Genomic DNA, 19,324 nt, shown 5'->3' with positions numbered 1-19,324 from the left:
TGCTTTTGTTTTTGTCACATTTTAATATATTTTGTGTCTCTGCCTGTGACCACAATCTATGCTAGATTTTTGTTTGCCTTTTTGTCTGTACTTTTTTCATATCTAAAATTCCTTGGCAGTGAATTGGAATTTATTGTCATGAGCAAGTCACGAAATTCGGTGTTTTGGGGCAGCATCATAGTGGAAACATTTATATTATAAACCATCTTGAAACAATATTTTTTTTAAAAATCTTGCACGACAAGTAAGATCTTTGGTTCATTGATTATTCAAGAATCTGATGGCAGTGGGGAAGATGCTGTTCTTGTGTGTTGAGTGCTTGTCTTTAGGCTCCTGTACCTTTTTCTTGATAGTAGCAGAGTGAAGATGTTGTGGCCTGGATGGTGGGTTGAGGATAGAGGCTGCATTTTTTAAAAACACCGCCTCATGTAGATGTCCTCAATGGAATAAAGTCTGGTGCCTGTGATGTCACAGGCTGAGTTACAAACCTCTAGAGTTAATTTTCTCATCCTGAGATTTGGCACCTACATACCAGAATGCTCTCCATGGTACACCTGTCAATAATCTTCAGTGACTTGCTGAATCTCCTCAAACACCTCACAAAATATAGCTGCTGGTGAGCCTTCTTCATAATTGTATCAACATGGAGGCTTCAGGACAGATCTTCAGAGATGTTGAAACCCAGGAAGTTGAAGTTCTTGACCCTCTCCACTACAGAGCCCTCAATGAGGAATGGGCCATGTTCCACTGACTTCCTCCTGAAGTCCACGATCTGTAAACTGGTTCTGAAGTTTATTGAATCCCTTTTGAACATTTCCCACCAATCTCTGATTCATTGGTTTACCCAGTGCCCTCTCATTGTAGGGAATTCTGTCTTGCCCAAATTTGATGATCTTAATTGCTTTGCATTTCCCTTTGCAACAATGTTTTAAACTCTGTTGCATTACTGGTTGAAAAGTGTTCTCACACTATTAGCCTGTTACATAAACCTAATAATGTTTGCCTTTACTAATTTAGAGGACTTAGTGCTGTACAAAACTGTGCTGAAAACTCAACCTTCTAGACATGATTAGTACTAATTACATTCTACGAAAAAAACTAAAATCCCTCGCATTTAAAACATTATCTTTATCATTTGCTTATTTATGTAATTTTTGCTATAACCACCAGCCTGGCATTGTTTTCTGTTTCTTTTCTCCAGTCTACCATGACAGTCCCCACTGCCCACTAAGTTCTCATCATATTTGTTGAAATAATTGAATTCTTGATCACAAGGGCAATCCCTTCATCTGTACTCTCCAGCCATATAACCTAATTCATTGTCTCAACTATTTTGGATGGAAGTCTAATGGTTGCCATGCACAAACTCCAAGTTAAATTTGGAGTTGTAGTTGATTGATTTTTTTTCCCCTTTAACTCCATGTGTTTGTATAAGGAATATATGTTTGGCTATATTTTGGAATATTGACATGTTTCATATTTCCTAATCCTGGTTTAGTAACTTGACACCTTTAATTTTTCCTTTGCCTGTAGTACAGTAGTTCAAGTTTAATTTTAATGTCACGTAATAATACATTAAAAATACTTTAATGTTTGTCTGCCATAAAGCAAAGAGCCACATGAGCCCCTAACCAGAGGAGAAAGAGAAGCAAAAGAGTATCCCTTCAGATCACTGAATGTCCATGGATAAACCTCCAGTGCTCTCACAGACCTTGTAGCCGCAGAGACTCCAGTTTGATTCAACCTAAACACCAGATCCAAACCTCTGATACAATCAGGAAGTCTTCCTTCAGGATTCTACTCTTTTGCACGTTTGAGACCTGATATTTACCCATCCTGTCTCAAAATCTGCCTACAATTATAATTCTGAAATCTTTGTGACCAACCTATTTATCCTTTTTGCGAGAATCCTGGATCAAACATGGTTTAGCAAGAGTTTATCTCAATTACACGGTTTCTTCCTGTGCCAGTTCTACAATAGAACCTCTCTTTGCCTTATAATATATTCCCAGCCACATGTTCACTTCCCTTTAGTTATGTACCAGTTTCCTTGTTGGTCAAGAAACAGTCTAGAACCTATTACCCTTGTGTTCCCATCAAAGGTCTCTTGGCTACTCTTTTCAACAATGAGACAATCCAGAACCAGGACTTCTTTGCTTGAATGTAATATTGCAGAATAGGCTTCCATGCTGTCATATCAAACTTTATCTTCAAACTGCTGAATGTACCAATACAGAATTGCAGAAGGTTAGAAAGGTGAATAATCTGCATTTTGACTTAAACCAGTTTTTGATCTTTGATATGCATTGAGTAATTTGATGAACACTCAGTCATCACATTATTCCCTGTCCTCTAAGGAAAATCTTAATATATAAAATTAAAAACATCAAATTAACTAATAACATTGGACAACATTTTTTCCCCCCAAAAGGTTTGCATCCTGAAAAAAATTGGGGATTATGATAGACAACTTCAAGATGAACACAAAGATCATTTCAAATGCGCTGTATCTCGTAAGAAGTTGGAGAAACATTAAATTAACTTTTCTTGAATTTAGAATTAAGCATATACTTGCCACAAATCTTACAACACAATGTATCTCAGCTGTTGCAGCATTGATGAGACATTTCTGCTCTAGTGAAACTTCCTGAAGGCAATAAACACTATGCTATTGCTGGAATACGAACATGTGCATCAACATCATTCAATCTATATCAATGTAATGCCCAGCAGCTAAATATGTGAGTTGCTTTTCTAGCCTGCCTGCATCTTTCCTGACTAAGCACATGCAAGTCTAAGACAAGAGTGCATGCCCAGACATTCTTGGACTGACCAAAAGAGCTTGTTTTGAGGACAATATACCAATAGACATAAAATATGACAGGAAATAACAAAATAGGTTATATCTAAAAAAAGGTCCGAGATAAGAAAATTCTAAGGTGATTTTCATGGCGAGCAACCCAAAATCCATAAGATACACCCAAAAGTGTTCAGGAAGCTAAATCTTCTTTGTCCTGTGTGATTATAAAATTCTATCAAGGATCTTCCCTTGATTAAAATCAGTGGGGAAGCTCTCACTGCAAAAGTTCTAACTTGCTCCTTGCTGTTCACTCACATTTGGGCTCCTTCGTGGTCTCAATGATTGAACTTTGGACTATGGCCTGAAGAATAGTGGTAAACAAATGGTCTTCCTTTCCTGAAGTCAACAATCAGCTCTTTGGTTTTGGATACATTGAGTACGAGGTTGTTGGTGATGCATTATTCAGCCAAATTTTCCAATTTCCCTCCTTTATACAACCCACTACAGTGGTATCATCAGGAAATTTGTAGATGGTATGGTTGTCATAGCAAGCCACACACTCATGGAGAGTAGAACGGGGGTTAAGAATGCAGCCCTCTGGTTCTCCAATACTGATGGAGATTGTGGAGGAGATGTTCTAACCAATCTCCAGTGATTGTGTTATGGAGGTGAGGAAATCCAGAATCTGTTTACATAGTGAGGTGTGGAGTCCCAGGTCCTGGAGTTTGCTGATCAATTTTTAGGGCAAATAAATGTATTTCTCCAACTGGAAAATAATGAATTTAAATGGATATCACTGCACAATCTCTATTAATAATACCCATCTCTAAACTTAATTGTTTAAGCCTTTTTCCATTGCCATTCAAAACCAATGACATTGTGAAAGAGTTTGCTCTGTTTCGTATATTTTGGATTAATTGACATTGACTGATTTTATCAAAGGTAAAGTTTATACTTAAGAGTTAAAATTCTGCTCATCTCCAAAAGGTGTCGTCGAACACCAGTATGCACAAAACAAGCTTTGTGTCTTCCAGCAGGTATCCTTCATATTTGAGCAGAAGGGCAAGTTTACATTGCAAGCTGTGAGAGAAGAAGTGGGGGGGGGTTAGTCGGTAAAGCTGTGATAACTGCCCACTTGACAAATTTTCATTGGGTAGGTTAGTTTAAAATTGACCCAAATTGCAGTTATTTAACTCATATGCTGAAGATAGCTGAACACAAACCAGGAACAGATGTTCCCAAAATCACAAGAACATAATGCATATTAAATATTGCCAATTAGCAACTTTTTTGTGTTTCATTTTAGCTCAAATAAAGATGACGAAAATGTCTATTTTTAAAATCAGTAGGTGTCTGGATCGAAACAATCCATGAGATTACTTGTGTACATTGATTGTATTAGATAGTTTGCAAACCACAGTAATTTCAAGATATATCAGGCATAAAGCCTTCCTTACTTGCCTTGAAGTTAATTTTCTGGCAATCAACAAAGTAGCAACACCACAAAGTGTGCATTTGTGAATATTTAATCCATTCATGAAATTTCGAATTTTCACGAGCCACATTCTATTCGTGTGTTTGTTTTACACATTCATTAATGATTTTGATAGTTATGGCTGGGGATATTTTCCACCTCTATCACTTTATCTATATTGACTTAGATGCTTTGTTAACAATCATGTTAGACCAATAAAAACTCATGATTAATGCTGAGCAAATGCAAAGTTAATGGATGAATGTTATGATAGAAGTAAGGTGTACAGTCTTTTCAGTGAAATAAGAGGTACATGATTTGTCTGGTGCCCCAAAATTTAGGAGAATGGAGCACACTTAGTTTATTCCTGAATATCCTGCTCTTTAAAACAAGCTTTTAAACATTTGATGAATTTTGGCAATATTAAAAAAATGTTATATAAATAGCATTTTTTCCTTGTTCATTACACAATTCTACTTGACACCAAAAGTTTGTCATTATTTGCTATTGTACTTAATGTGTAGTATGTATACAATGTAGTACAAGCCATTCATCAAAGGGTGACATTGGGAGAAATTTATTGAGGTCTGTTTTCCTCACACACATAGAGACCAAGAATCTTAGACATTTTGAAATAATAATTAGGGTCGTATCTGAATAATTCCAGTAGCTCCTTGAAGATTTCTTAAATGAACAGTGAAGTATATTAATAACTCAGAACATTCCTGCAGTTCAATGTGTTGCTTATCAATTCCTGCAAATAATCATGTTCGACAATGTGAAGGTTTGAAATACACAATGCAAAGACAATATCGCTTTGTGCATAGAATTCATAATTAATTTAAAGATGCAAATGGTGTTGACCACAGACACTGCCATTGCTGAAGTCCTTGAGATGCAATTATGAATGATCAAAACAGGAAGGTTGGATAAAACAAAAGAATGTTTGATTAAAATTAGAACATTTCATGAAATTGCAAAATGTTTTCCTTTGCCATGGATACTTTGAAATATCTGGAATGTAATGAGTTTGACCTCATAAAAGTGTAGATTATTTTATTATATGTAGAGGTTGTTAGCCAAAGAAGACATGGAGAATTCACAGGATATAGGAAAAAAAAATTGTGGCTTGATACAGAAATCCCTTGTGCATGTGAAGTCAAAGTAATCAAAGATGTACAGATTATGAAGGTTCTATGTTAATTAAGAGTCCATCAGAACTTTAAAAGTTTTGCATTCACAATGTATCTTTAAGATTATTACCACTTTAAAAATGAAGCAATGGTCCAGGGAACTGTAACACTTTCAAAAGCAGTAATGTTTCCTTTACTCTTTGACCTTAGTATTTTCCTCAAGATTATAAAATAATTATACAATTCATTGCCACTCTCAAATAGATGTTAAATTAGAAACATTCTATGTTGAGAGCATTGGCACAGCACTGCAATTAGTATGAAGAAAAGTGATTATAAAGTAATCATGAGGGAATTGGTAGCAACTGTCGAATTATGTTACCAAAGTGCCCCACCTCACTGCTTCATTCAGTATAGAATGCTAAAATAGCCCTATATTATTCAAATAACAAAATGTTACTTGTAGTATAAATTGTTTTCTATATATAATTCACAGAATCAATGGTTGCAGGCATGGAACTCCATTTTAAAAGTCCCTCTATGAAAATGCATAATGCTCTAATACCAGGCAAGTTCTGATGCACAGAATTTATTTCGATCATTCAACCCTTCAACAACAATTATTTATTTTTTTGTGTGAATAATCAGCAAGTATTGCTGGTAACATTTTAACACGAGTGGTAATTGCTCGTTAAATTTTTTAAACTGTACAGTTTATCATGTAGTGCAGAATTATTTGATGCACTTTTTCAGTGCAAATCAAACTTTGTTAAAATTCAGTACAAAATGAAATGATTGGCATTTCAAAGATCATTCTTAACTTGAAACTTTTGTTTGCAGAGGCTGAAGCCAGAGCACTTGCAAAAGAACGGCAGAAGAAGGACAATCATAACTTGAGTATGTTTTCAATCTAATTACATTGTCGCGTTAAATTTCAAGGAAATTATAACTATATTCTGTCTAATGAGGGATATTATTAACTATTAAAAAAAATGTCTTTATTTATGTCCTGAGTGGAGGGGTTTGACAAGGACATCTCCTTTGAACAGAATCATTTTAGGAGTCAAAATTGGGATTGCATTTGTGGTTGCACATTAAAATGATTCTTCAGTGTTGTATGCAAGGGCAGTTGAATTTATTGCATCTGAACAAATATTTCATACTCTAAGCTTTGTTTTTTCTTCAAGTTGAAAGAAGAAGGAGGTTCAATATTAATGATCGCATAAAGGAATTGGGCACATTAATTCCAAAGTCGAATGATCCGTAAGTGCAACTTCAGTTAAATTCATCTTATTTTATCTCACTAATTCATAAGCTATGTTGGCTGATAACTGATATCTACTTGGTATAGCACAAGTATATGTACTCATTCAATGTCTAAAGCAGTTTTTTTTTTGGATAGAAAAATGATTTGCCACACCTTAATTAAGTGCATTATTTTGGCTCAGTAATTTCAGTCTAGTCTGCAGCAGTACCAATATTTCCAGTGACAGCAGAGAGTTTACAGTTCAGCAGGCATAGCAAGTCTACACAGTCCTTGTATACTATACACCTTCCAATTTCACTAAAATATATTTTGTATATAAATGTGAAGTAATGAACAGTTAAGTGAATCTTGACAGAATTTAAACAATGCCTCTCAATTGAAGCTGACATTCAGCTAATTGAGCTGTGAAGTGTTCTGTGGAAAATGAATGTTATTTAATGCCTGACTAATCATCATTGAATCGGTGTGCTATTGATCTCTTCCTCTACTCGAAGATCTATTATTTTGCTACCAAACAGAGCCTGGGTTGAACTTGGCTTACTTACCATAAAGACTGATTTTGGTCTGCGTCATAGATATTTACTGGATTATTGCTGGAGAATTTGTGTCTAGTTGCTCAGATACAAAGGAGTCAGAAAAAAGAATTTCAGTCGAACAGGCTGGACATTTCACGGAGTTTCCCCAGACGCGAAATGTTGACTGACCATTTTCTACCCATGGATGCTGTCTGACCTGTTGAGTTCCTCCAGCAATTCTTTGCTTCCTCAAGATTCCAGCATCTGTAATATTTGAGTTCCTTCACAAAGGCATCAGAACTTATTTATGCTACTAGACCGAGTCACCACCATTCAATAAGATCATGGCTGTTGTGGCCGTTGTCTCAGCTCCACCTATCTATCCTTTCCCCATAATTCCTCTACTGTGCAAAAATCTATCTAACCGTGTCTTAAGAACATTTAATGAGGTAGCCTCAACTGCTTCCTTGGACAGGAAATTCTACAGATTCACTACTCTTTGTGAAAAGCATTTCTCCTCATCTCCATCCTAAATTTACAGACTACATGCTCCCCAAACAGGAGAAATAACTCTCCTGCCTCTATCTTGTCAATCCATTTCATAATTTTACATGTTTCTTTCTGAATTTAAACAAATATAGTCCCAGGGTACTCGTCTCTCCTTTGGGCAAATCCCTTCATCTCTGGAATCAACCTGCTGAACTGCAGCACCTCAAAAGCCAGTATACCCTCTCTCAAGTAAGGAAACCAGAACTGCATGTAATATCCTAGTAGCCTGTAAAGTTGCAGCAGAACCTCCCTGTTCTTAAATTTAATCTCTCCAGCAAAGGAGGCCAACATTATTTTGCCACCTTGTATACCTGATGGACCTGAAAATCAGCCTCTTGCAATTCATGCACAATCACTTCAATGACCCTCCGCACTACAGCTTGCTGCAATTTTTCACCATTTCAATAATAATCTAATCTTATATTTTCCTATCGAAAGTGGATGACCTTTCAAATACCAACACTGCACTACATTTGCCAGACATTTGCCCACTCAGTTGTGACAGATTATGTTGTGTTTATATTGTATTTAGATAAGTTTTTGGGAGATAAATTGGGGCAGGTTTTTTTTTACTGTAGGTCACATACAAACACTTTAAAACAGATCTTATTTAAAATACTGGAGCTCTGCTTATGCTAGACATGTCGACCTCCAAGAGACTTCACTAATGGATTGTTGTTTACAAAAAGGCAACTGATGAAATAACTTGTCAGAGTCACAGATTGTCTGGAGGGGAACTAGGAGGGTCATGTGGCAAGATAGGCTTTTTCTCTCTGGGAGAGAGAGAGAGAGATCAGCTCTGCAGTTTTACAGTCAGTAGCAGCAGTTGGGACTGGAACAGGACAAGCTGGCAAGCTTGTAGAAGACCCTATTTGGAAAACAGGTTGTGAATTCTTAGTTCAGCCTGGTCAAAGCCCTTGTGGTTCATACAAGAAGTGAGCACTGGCTGCCTAATATTTCACTTGAAATAAGGGAAACAAAAATGAACTCTGAGGTGTCCTGAAAGGAAGAGGTTATCATCTGGAGAACCCTGAGGGGGCAAGTTTCTTTGGCAAGTCACTGAAGTGGCTAATTAAAAAGGAATCAGTTGTGGGTGTCCAGTGAACAACAAATCTCTCTCTGAAGACTGACAAGAACCTTCCTGAGCAGTAACCATTTACCTTTCAAGCACCAAAGCCTGGTGAACTTCATAAATGTTAAATTTTGTGCACAGTATAAGATTTGCCTGAAACAAGTGAACTTGGAGGAATGAGAAGTGAGATTGGACTGTAAATCAAAGAACTTTTCTGAACTTACACACTCATTACATGCATGTGTGCTTAGAATTAGAAGGGGTTTTTTTTAGGTTAGTTAAGTTAAAGTGTGATTCTGTTTTCATGTTTAAAGATAATTTAAAGCAACTTTTGTTTAAGTAACCATTTGTCTTGGTGAGTATTTTGCTGCTGGGTTTTGGGGTCCTCTGGGCTCGTAAAACAGTAAACCTATCAAACTCTCTGAAATGAGCTTGTTTTTATTGCATTTTCCTTTGCAACAGCTGTGCTACTTACAGTTGGTAAAATCAATCTAAATTTTGTTCTGCTCCAAATTTGCCTCAAGAAAATTCTGTCTAACATCTTTTGATCATTTTAACAGAGATATGCGTTGGAACAAAGGAACTATTCTAAAGGCATCTGTGGATTATATTAGAAGGCTTCAGAAAGAACAGCACAGAGCAAAAGACTTTGAATCACGGCAGAAGAAACTGGAGCATGCTAACCGACACTTACTACTGAGAATACAGGTAAAAGATTGCATCTTTCCCATTCCTGGTGACAATACTGTTAAATAAACAAAAGCTCCCCATTTCTCCAAGCTACTTCCACTGTTATAGAAATCAATTCTTTTGAAGTTTTGTTAAAGTCATGATAGTACAACCAAGCTACACAGTACAATTCAAATGGACACTTATTTGAATAATACTAATGGGGATGAGCAGTCTGTAGTATTGGGTAGACAATGTCTCCTCACTAAGACAGGTCTCATTCAAAGAACACAGTCACAGGCTAAAATATTTAAGGCATTTTCCTGCATTCAAATTAGATAACATTTCTTTGAAGATATTGCTACAGCTTAGGTTTTACATTTTGCACATCTTCTTCCTAAAGACAAGGAAACAATGTGTTGGTCATTTAATCACATAATTAAAATATCCTTCTGGTATATTTTTAAAAAATCAACAGAAGTCTGGAAGGGTTGCTCAAAGTACACATCAGTATCAGTTCTCTGCCTGCCTGATTTCTGGTTTCCAATTTACACATGTAAATGGCTAGTTTCATAGTGATCTTAGATTCTTGAAGTTGACAAAGGTGACCAAAACTTCAGCACTGAAACAATGCCATTCAGGGACTGAGTGGTGCTGGACACTTATTGCTGTCTTTAGATAGTCTAACAGGTAGTAATCAGTTAGCACTGCTGTGTTAAAGAGATCAGGCAGGCATTAGGATATGGCTCAGTAGAAAAGGTGAGAATTGATTCCTGTCTGGAATGTCCTTGGTTTCTCTCACCCTCGCTCCCTCCCAGTTTACTGGCAAAGTCTGTTTGATGGTTTCTTCATCATAATTCCCATAACTAGATATTCCATAGCTAATATTCTGCATTCCCTCCTTTTTATCATGACTATAACATAAAAGGTCTGTGGAACAAACTTGGACAGCATTAAAATAGTAAATCTGCAACGGTAGCTGGGTGCATAGTAAGTTTCTTTTAATCCAGAGCCAAAGCTTTGTGCAAAGGGTTAAGTGTAGCAGTCAGGCATTTCGCACCAACTTTATGTAAGTCCTGCATCTCTCTTTTTGCATGCGGTTCACCCATTTAGTGATGTTGTCAGAGCTCTATTTACAGCAGCCTTGACCTATAATTTTACAGGTCTCTCAGCAACCAGCTGGAATAAAATAAGGGTCCACTGTCACAGTATGGGTGGCAACCATCTCCATTGACAGCTGAGAAACCACCTTCCCAGCTACTTGGGAATCCCTTAACCATTTCATTAGCCAATAGCCTCCCAATGCTGAGTTGGCGAATCAGTTTTCAAGATACCTTTCTCGTACCGTCCCAGGGGAACAGAACATAAAGACCTGTTCCATCCTAGAGATCGTCTGTACCCGGTTACCTCTAGCCAATCAGGGTATTAGTGTAGCTTCTGTACCTGACCCATAGGGGGAGCCACATATCCCAATTAACAGGACCACATCCAATTGGTAGTCAGCTGTGGATATGTCCTATGTCAAAAAAAAACATTGTATACAGTGAAGTTTTACATCAACCTTCTCCCAGCTTTGATATGGTTATGTATCTGAGGGTCCCAAAAGATGCCCTGTTACTCTGCTGTCCTCCACAGGTTTGTCCTGACTTTCACTTGTCTGTGATCTGTTTAGTCTTAAAAATCCATTCTCACTCCCTGTAAGGTATTAACCTGTCACCCAAAATTCCTCTTTTCAGTCACGACTCCGATATTCAGTTCACATATCAAGGTGACAAAAAATTATAACAATAAAGTTCTTATGTTAGAATAAAAAGTCTTTAGGTTTTAGGTGGGCCTTTTTACTACAGTTTGTTCAGTGTATCCAGTGAGGGTGTCCTTCAAGCTTTACTACAGTCAGTGTTGTTTAACAGCCCCTGGAATGGCTCTTCCTCACTGAGTTTTCAATTTCCTATAATCCCATTTCCTCACGAGGATGTAATTTTCAGATTTGACGTTAGGATATTCACCACATTCTGTTGCATTACCCTCCTTTAGGTGGACTTGATGTACCTGTGAATGGACCACTCAAAAAAGTCTTAGTTAGATTGCTATAATTTCATCCCCACTGCCGTTCAGTGCAGGCTTTGTTCCCCAAGGTGTCCAAATTGGCTCTCCGTGGACTATCTCTGCAGCAGATAGCCCCGAATTATCCTGTGGTGTCACTCACTCTTTAAATAATGCTAGGGGTAGCACATTTAGCCAATTTTAGCCCTGTTTCCTTAGTCAATTTTGCCGGTTTAATTTTTTAATGTTCTATTTGCACATTCCAGTATTCCTGCTTTCTGGGTTTGATGGGAGTAGTGGAAATATTGCAGGATCCCCAATTCCCTATTCAATTCTTTATTTATCCCAGTTACAAAGTGAGGACAATTATCTGAGTTCAGTACATCAGCTAATCCATAGTAAGGAATTATTTCCCTTGATAAATTTTAAACCAATTGTCAAAGCAGTATCATTTTAACAATTAAAGCAGCAATATTTACAGCAATATACTCACAATAATTCAGTGAACAGATTATAAACACAAAAAGAAATGGCTACATGGCAAGAGGAACATCTCCTCTGGCATGATGTCCTTTTATCGACATAGTTTTATTGGCATGCAGCATTTTTTTATTCCTTTTTTTGCCTGCTTCTCGAAAATTTTGGATGCCACTGTGTCTGTAGTGAGGTATTTACAGTGATATTTATAATTCCCTCCTTGCCAATGTGGGTGTAATTGTTCACATAAGCAAGTAACAGAGATATCAGGTACTGTATACACGTCTGGCCAGCGGCATAATTTATAACTGAGTATCAGGTTGTGGGGGCACAACCCCTCTATTGCCATGGTTGGGTCTCAGTGGCAGAGGTGTCCCTCTGCTGTTTTAAAAAAAAACAGCTTTTAATTTTCTCACAGTCCCAGTTGTCCAGAAACTTGCTGTCTGTCTGTTCAATTGGGTATCTTGTCTCGGTTAGTAAGTTGCTGCATTTTAATGGCATGGAAATTTTTAGGCATTCTCCATTGATTTTTAACTTAATCAATTATTGATTGATTTTCCTTTCAGTTTGCTGGAATACCAGGTTAATTTATGATTGAGGTTAAAGAGTCCTCATTTTAAAGAAAAATTGGAGTGTTTTTACCAAAAAAACAAGGGTGGTTTGAAAGTGAATATTGTAGTGAAAAAGGTAGCAGTAAAATTGTACATTGCAGTAAGCATTTTGAAGCAGTCTTCTCAACAAATGTTATGTCACACATGTATGCCTCAATCTGAACCACTTATTTAATGTCCTTATTTGGGGGTATAATTTGCCTCTAAGGGCTTTTGAACCATCAAATGCTACAGCATGCATTTAGATCCGAAATAAAAAAAGGGCCAAGTTTAATTTGTCCTCAATGATAGGCAGTTGGAAGATGGGGTGTTGTTTTGATTTGTAGGTGACCTTTTTCAGCTTCTGAAACTCATTTAAAATGAGAGAATTTAAGACACAGTTGTTATTTACTCCATGCTGGTATTTATAGTCCATTAGAGCAGCCTCCTACCTCCCCAATCTCCTGAGACAAAAGCCTCATCCAGCCTGACTGAACTTTAAGCAGCTAGTTTGCAGACTGTTAAGAATTAACCAGGATCGTTCGCAACTATCCAAGAAGGGGTCCATTGAAAAAGAGTTCTAAGGTGGTTCATCTTCTGAAAGAAATAAATGACTTCTGTAAATATCTTAAAATGATCAGCGACGGTGTTTCCCTGCTAACATGAAGTAGTGTACGAAAAATGTACATTGATAAATGACCTCCTTTTAATGCCTAAATATTCTCCATGTATGTTAAGAAATGCTAATTACAAGCCTGCTTTTGTTGATAACGTTTCATCTTTGGATAGTGTCAGTAGAAAATTTAAGTGGAGTCCTTGAAACAGCACAAAATGGTGTTAGCATGTACATACAGATTTCCTAAAGAAAGCTCTTGGTGCCTGCCACATTGACCATCGCCAGTGGGCTGATATCGCCTCCAACCGTGCATCTTGGCGCCTCACAGTTCGGCGGGCAGCAACCTCCTTTGAAGAAGACCGCAGAGCCCACCTCACTGACAAAAGACAAAGGAGGAAAAACCCAACACCCAACCCACCAATTTTCCCTTGCAACCGTTGCAACCGCGTCTGCCTGTCCCGCATCGGACTTGTCAGCCACAAACAAGCCTGCAGCTGATGTGGACATTACCCCTCCATAAATCTTCGTCCGCGAAGCCAAGCCAAAGAAAGAAAGAAGAAACAGATTAGCAGAACAACAAAGGAGTAAATCGGGGGGGGGGGGGGGGGACAGCAAAAGTCTCTTTCCCAAGTGGTGGTATGGGTTTGAGCAAAAGTGGACAGAACCTTACATATTTTAACCCTGTTGCGATCTGCTCCCATTCCTTTTGATAAATCATTTGCGTCTGTATCTTCCCCATGCTATACATAAAATGGGATACTTAAAGACCACAAATGATCATTTCAGATTGAAATCCTGGTAGCTGCTTATTAAAATATAAATTAACTTGAGAAAAAAAGGTGCACAATTTATAGCGTGGGGAAATGCAGATGCGAAAGATTTATCAAAAGGAATGGGAGAAGATCGCAACAAGGTTAAAATACAAAGTTCTGTCCACTTTTACTCAAACCCAGACCACCACCTTTGAGAGAGAAAAGGTCCTTTCAGGTGAACTCTCTGCCTTGACGGCGGCAGCAGGAGCGGATCTCAACTTATGGACTCACTTTTTCAGGTGGCCTGGTCCACCTGAAAGAGCCTATTCATATCCAGAGGAACCTCGTAGCACCTCCGGATCTGATAGAGGCGTCAGCGACTGGTGCCGTAGCGCAACCAGTCATAAATGTGCTGTTGCTATGCTGTGTTTTGAGCTGCAGAGACCGGTTCTGGTGCAGGACCGGCCACCCCTGCCCTGATGTCCCCCGACGGCCGCCCAGCCACAGCTGACCTCTCCTCTCCAGTGGGGCAGGGGTTCTCAGGTGGGGGGAGCTGTCAGGCAGCGAGGAGTTCGATCGTTGGCTGATGGAATCATCAGCCCGCCCCCAGGCAGCTGCTTATAGCACCTTCATTATCCTCCCCGGATGAGGGTTAGTGTCAGCGCCTCAGAGGCATATCTGCTGCAGTCAGGTGAGTAAGTCTTTAGCCGCAAGGGGGGAGATAATGCGGCTTTACAAGGGGGTATATGGGGGGTGGGGAGGAGGGGAGAGACCTATTCTACCCCAATGCAGCTGTCGGGTGGCCACCTGAAAGTGGAGATCCTGGTCAGGAGGAGCACTTACCTAACCTTCCTCAGGTAAGTATATTCTCCGGCTTGGAGAATCCCCCATTGCACCTGAAAGCAGCAGAGGGTATACGGCCACAGTCCACAGGAGCCATATTCACTCCGTCCTGGCCCTCCTTCAGCTGGCACATTCAGTTGACAGAAAGGAGTCTTCTCCGTAGCCACCTGAACGTCCCAGCTGCAATCCCCCAGCTGTGTCTGCCGGCGCATTATCTGCATTCGACCACCTGAAAGTGGCCAGAGAGAGACTTTTGCTGTCCCCCTATCAGATTTACTCCTTTGTTGTTCTTCTAATCTGCGTAATCATTAACACCATTTTAAGTGCTGTTTCAACGAGTCAAGTTAAATTTTCTACTGACACTATCCAAAGATGAAACATGTTATCAACAAAAGCAGGCTTGTAATTAGCATTTCTTAACATTCTTTGGCTTGGCTTCGCGGACGAAGATTTATGGAGGGGGTAAAAAGTCCACGTCAGCTGCAGGCTCGTTTGTGGCTGACAAGTCTGATGCGGGACAGGCAGACACGATTGCAGCGGTTGCAAGGGAAAATTGGTTGGTTGGGGTTGGGTGTTGGGTTTTTCCTCCTTTGCCTTTTGTTCGTGAGGTGGGCTCTGCAGTCTTCTTCAAAGGAGGTTGCTGCCCGCCAAACTGTGAGGCGCCAAGATGCACGGTTTGAGGCGTTATCAGCCCACTGGCGGTGGTCAATGTGGCAGGCACCAAGAGATTTCTTTAGGCTGTCCTTGTACCTTTTCTTTGGTGCACCTCTGTCACGGTGGCCAGTGGAGAGCTCGCCATATAACAGGATCTTGGGAAGGCGATGGTCCTCCATTCTGGAGACGTGACCCATCCAGCACAGCTGGATTTCTTAACATACATGGAGAATATTTAGCCATTAAAAAGAAGTCATTTATCAGAGCACATTTTTCATACATTACTTCATGTTAGCAGGGAAGCACCATCGCTGATCATTTTTAAAAATTTACTTTGGAATCATTTATTTCTTTTAACCACTTTAGAACTCTTTTTCAAATGGACTCCTTCTTGAATAGGTGCGATTGATCCTGGATAATTACTTAAAGTCTACAAACTTACAAAAGTTCAGTCAGGCTGGATGGGGCTTTTATCTAAGGAGGTATTTGTCCATGGTCAATAAAGTCAGAATGGTTCATGGAAAACAAGTAAAATTGCAGATTACTTGAACACATAAGAAATTCAATAAAACCATTTTCTGGATAAAGAGTTAAAATATGAAGAAGTTGAGATGAATTGCCAGGCTCACAGTAAAAAGAGGTGGGAACTGATAAAATAACATTTAAGAGGCTTCCAGATAGCCAAAGGCATATAGCATTTCAGGTGGCCAATTGCCCCACATGTAAAGCCACATGTTTAGGCAATGTGCGGCTGTTTTGAGGCCACCTGAATGTGCAGGAGGCTCTTGAGGCGAGCTACGTAACCCTCCTACGAGAGGGATAATCAGCTCAGTGGCTCCCCCAGCCACCTGAATGCAACTGGCTGAAAGCAGATGTTAAAGGGTCAGGCTGCTGATCACAACTGAAACTGGGCAGGAGCTGGATCCAGAGTGCTCAGAGCTGCATCCTGTGGACTTTAAATGCTGCCACCTGAATGGCAATTTAAAGCGCCGCTTCTGCTTCTTCAGGCACATTCTTAGCGTAGGATGCATCTAAAAAAGCCTATATGAAGAGATGGAGGAATGCTTAAACGGCAGAACTTTAGTTTGATTTGCATATTGGGACTGGCACAGACTTGTTGAGTTGGACTATTCCTGGGCAGTACTATCCCACGAATGATTTTATGGGGAAGTGAGCTAAGTAGCAAAACTATAGAAGGGCTATAGAAAGATGTGTAATGTGAAAACAAGCGTGATTAGAGGCTGCTCTAATGGACTATAAATACCAGCACGGAGCAAACAACAACTTTGTGTCTTAAATTCTCTCATTTTAAGTGATTATTAGAAGCTAAAAAGGGACACCTAAAAATCAGAACACCCCACCTTTGGACTGGCCATCATTGAGGACAACTTAAACTTGATTCTTTTTTCATTTCAGATCTAAATGAATGCTGTAGCATTTGATGGTTCAAAAGCCCTGCAAGAAATACCTTAGAGGCAAATTATACCCCCAAATAAGGACATTAAGAAGTGGTTCAGATTGTGCCATACATGTGTGACATAACATTTGTTGAGAAGACTGCTTCAAAATGCTTACTGCAAAATAAAGTAAAAAAAAAATGCTTACAGCAGTGTACAATTTTTCACTTTCAAACCACCCTTGTTTTTGGTAAAAACACTCCAATTTTTCTTTAAGTTGAGGACTCTTTAACCTTAATCATAAATTAATCTAGTGTTACTGCAAACTGAAAGGAAAATCAATCAATAATTGGTTAAATTGAAAATCAATGGAGAATGCCTAAAAATTTTCATGCCATTAAAATGCAGTAACTCACTAACAGGGACAAGATACCCAAGTGACCTGTCTTTTAAGAGCAAGGATGCCTCTGCCATGAGACCCAACCTTGGGAATAGAGGAGTTGCGCCCCCACAACCCGATACTCAGTTATAAATTATGCCGCTGGCCAGACGTGTATACAGTACCTGATATCTTTGTTACTTGCTTATGTGAACAATTACACCCACATTGCTAAGGAGGGAATTATAAATATCATTGTAAATACCTCACTACAGACACAGTGGCATCCAAAATTTTCGCGAAGCAGGCAAAAAAAGGAACAAAAAAATGCTGCATGCCAATAAAACAATGTCAATAAAAGGACATCATGCCAGAGGAGAGGTTCCTCTTGCCATGGAGACATTTTATTTTCATGTTTATAATCTGTTTACTGAATTATTGTGAGTATATTGCTGCAAATATTGCTGCTTTAATTGTTCAAATGATATTGTTTTTATAACAAGTTTAAAATTTATAAAGGGAAATAATTCCTTACTAAAGACTAGCTGAGGTACTGAACTCAGATAATGGTCCACACTTTGTAACTGGGATAAATAAAGAATTGAATAAGGAAATGGGGATCCTGCAATATTTCCACTACTCTCAGACAGCAGGAATACTGGAATGTGCAAATAGAACATTAAAAAATTAAACTGGCAAAATTGACTAAGGAAACAGGGCTAAAATTGGCTAAAGGTGCTACCCCTAGCATTATTTAAAGAGTGAGTGACACCACAGGATAATTCGGGGCTATCTGCTGCAGAGATAGTCAACGGACAGCCATTTTGGACACCTTGGGGAACAAAGCCTGCACCGACCGGCAGTGGGGATGAAATTATAGTAATCTAAGACTTTTTTGAGTGGTCCATTCACAGGTACATCAAGTCCACCTAAAGGAGGGTAATGCAACAGAATGTGGTGAATATCCTAACGTCAAATCTGAAAATTACATCCTCGTGAGGAAATGGGATTATAGGAAATTGAAAACTCAGTGAGGAAGAGCCATTCCAGGGGCTGTTAAACAACACTGACTGTAGTAAAGCTTGAAGGACACCCTCACTGGATACACTGAACAAACTGTAGTAAAAAGGCCCACCTAAAACCTAAAGACTTTTTATTCTAACATAAGAACTTTATTGTTATAACTTTTTGTCACCTTGATATGTGAACTGAATATCAGAGATGTGACTGAAAAGAGAAATTTTGGGTGACAGGTTAATAATACCTTGCAGGGAATGAGAATGGATTTTTAAGACTAAACAGATCACAGACAAGTGAAAGTCAGGACAAACCTGTGGAGGACAGCAGAGTTACAGGGCATCTTTTGGGACCCTCAGATACATAACCATATCAAAGCTGGGAGAAGGTTGATGTAAAACTTCACCGTTCCCAATGTTTTTTTTGACATAGGACATATCCACGGCTGACTATCAATTGGACGTGGTCCTGTTAATTGGGATATGTGGCTCCCCCTATGGGTCAGGTACAGAAGCTACACTAATACCCTGATTGGATAGAGGTAACCGGGTACAGACGATCTCTAGGATGGAACAGGTCTTTATGTTCTGTTCCCCTGGGACGATACGAGAAAGGTATCTTAAAAGCTGATTCACCAACTCAGCGTTGGGGGCTATTGGCTAATGGAATGGTTAAGGAACTTCCAAGTAGCTGGGAAGGTGGTTTCTCAGCTGTCAGTGGAGATGGTTGCCACCTATACTGTGACAGTGGACCCGGATTTTATTCCAGCTGGTTGCTGAGAGACCTGTAAAATTTTAGGTCAAGGCTGCTGTAAATAGAGCTCTGACAACATCATTAAATAGGTGAACCACATGCAAAAAGAGAGATGCAGGACTTGCATAAATTTGCTGTGAAATGCCTGACTGCTACACTTAACCCTTTGCACAAAGCTTTGGCACTGGATTAAAAGAAACTTACTATGCACCTAGCTACCCTGGTAGATTTACTATTTTAATGCTGTTCAAGTTTGTTCCAAGACCTTTTATGTTATAGTCGTGATAAAAAGGAGGGAATGCAGAATATTAGCTATGGAATATC

At 39.0% G+C, this 19,324-nt stretch overlaps 1 protein-coding gene across 11 annotated transcripts in view; it reads left to right on the top strand.

Annotated features, from left to right (window-relative positions):
- LOC138763236 (microphthalmia-associated transcription factor-like) overlaps nt 1–19,324 on the top strand; it is a 296,887-nt gene that overhangs the window by 265,523 nt on the left and 12,040 nt on the right. For 10 of the 11 annotated variants that reach the window (XM_069937072.1, XM_069937068.1, XM_069937073.1 and 7 more), the window contains 4 exons: nt 5,904–5,975; nt 6,248–6,304; nt 6,595–6,670; nt 9,371–9,518. In XM_069937072.1, the coding sequence (XP_069793173.1) occupies nt 5,904–5,975; nt 6,248–6,304; nt 6,595–6,670; nt 9,371–9,518 (353 nt within the window). Of the gene's footprint in view, nt 1–5,903; nt 5,976–6,247; nt 6,305–6,594; nt 6,671–9,370; nt 9,519–16,870; nt 17,008–19,324 lie in introns of those variants that run through there. The other variant, XM_069937076.1, reaches the window with a different exon arrangement.

The sequence above is a fragment of the Narcine bancroftii genome, chromosome 5 (assembly GCF_036971445.1).
Source record: "Narcine bancroftii isolate sNarBan1 chromosome 5, sNarBan1.hap1, whole genome shotgun sequence".
Lineage (NCBI taxonomy): Eukaryota > Metazoa > Chordata > Chondrichthyes > Torpediniformes > Narcinidae > Narcine > Narcine bancroftii.
This window is presented reverse-complemented; position numbering and strand designations above follow the sequence as displayed.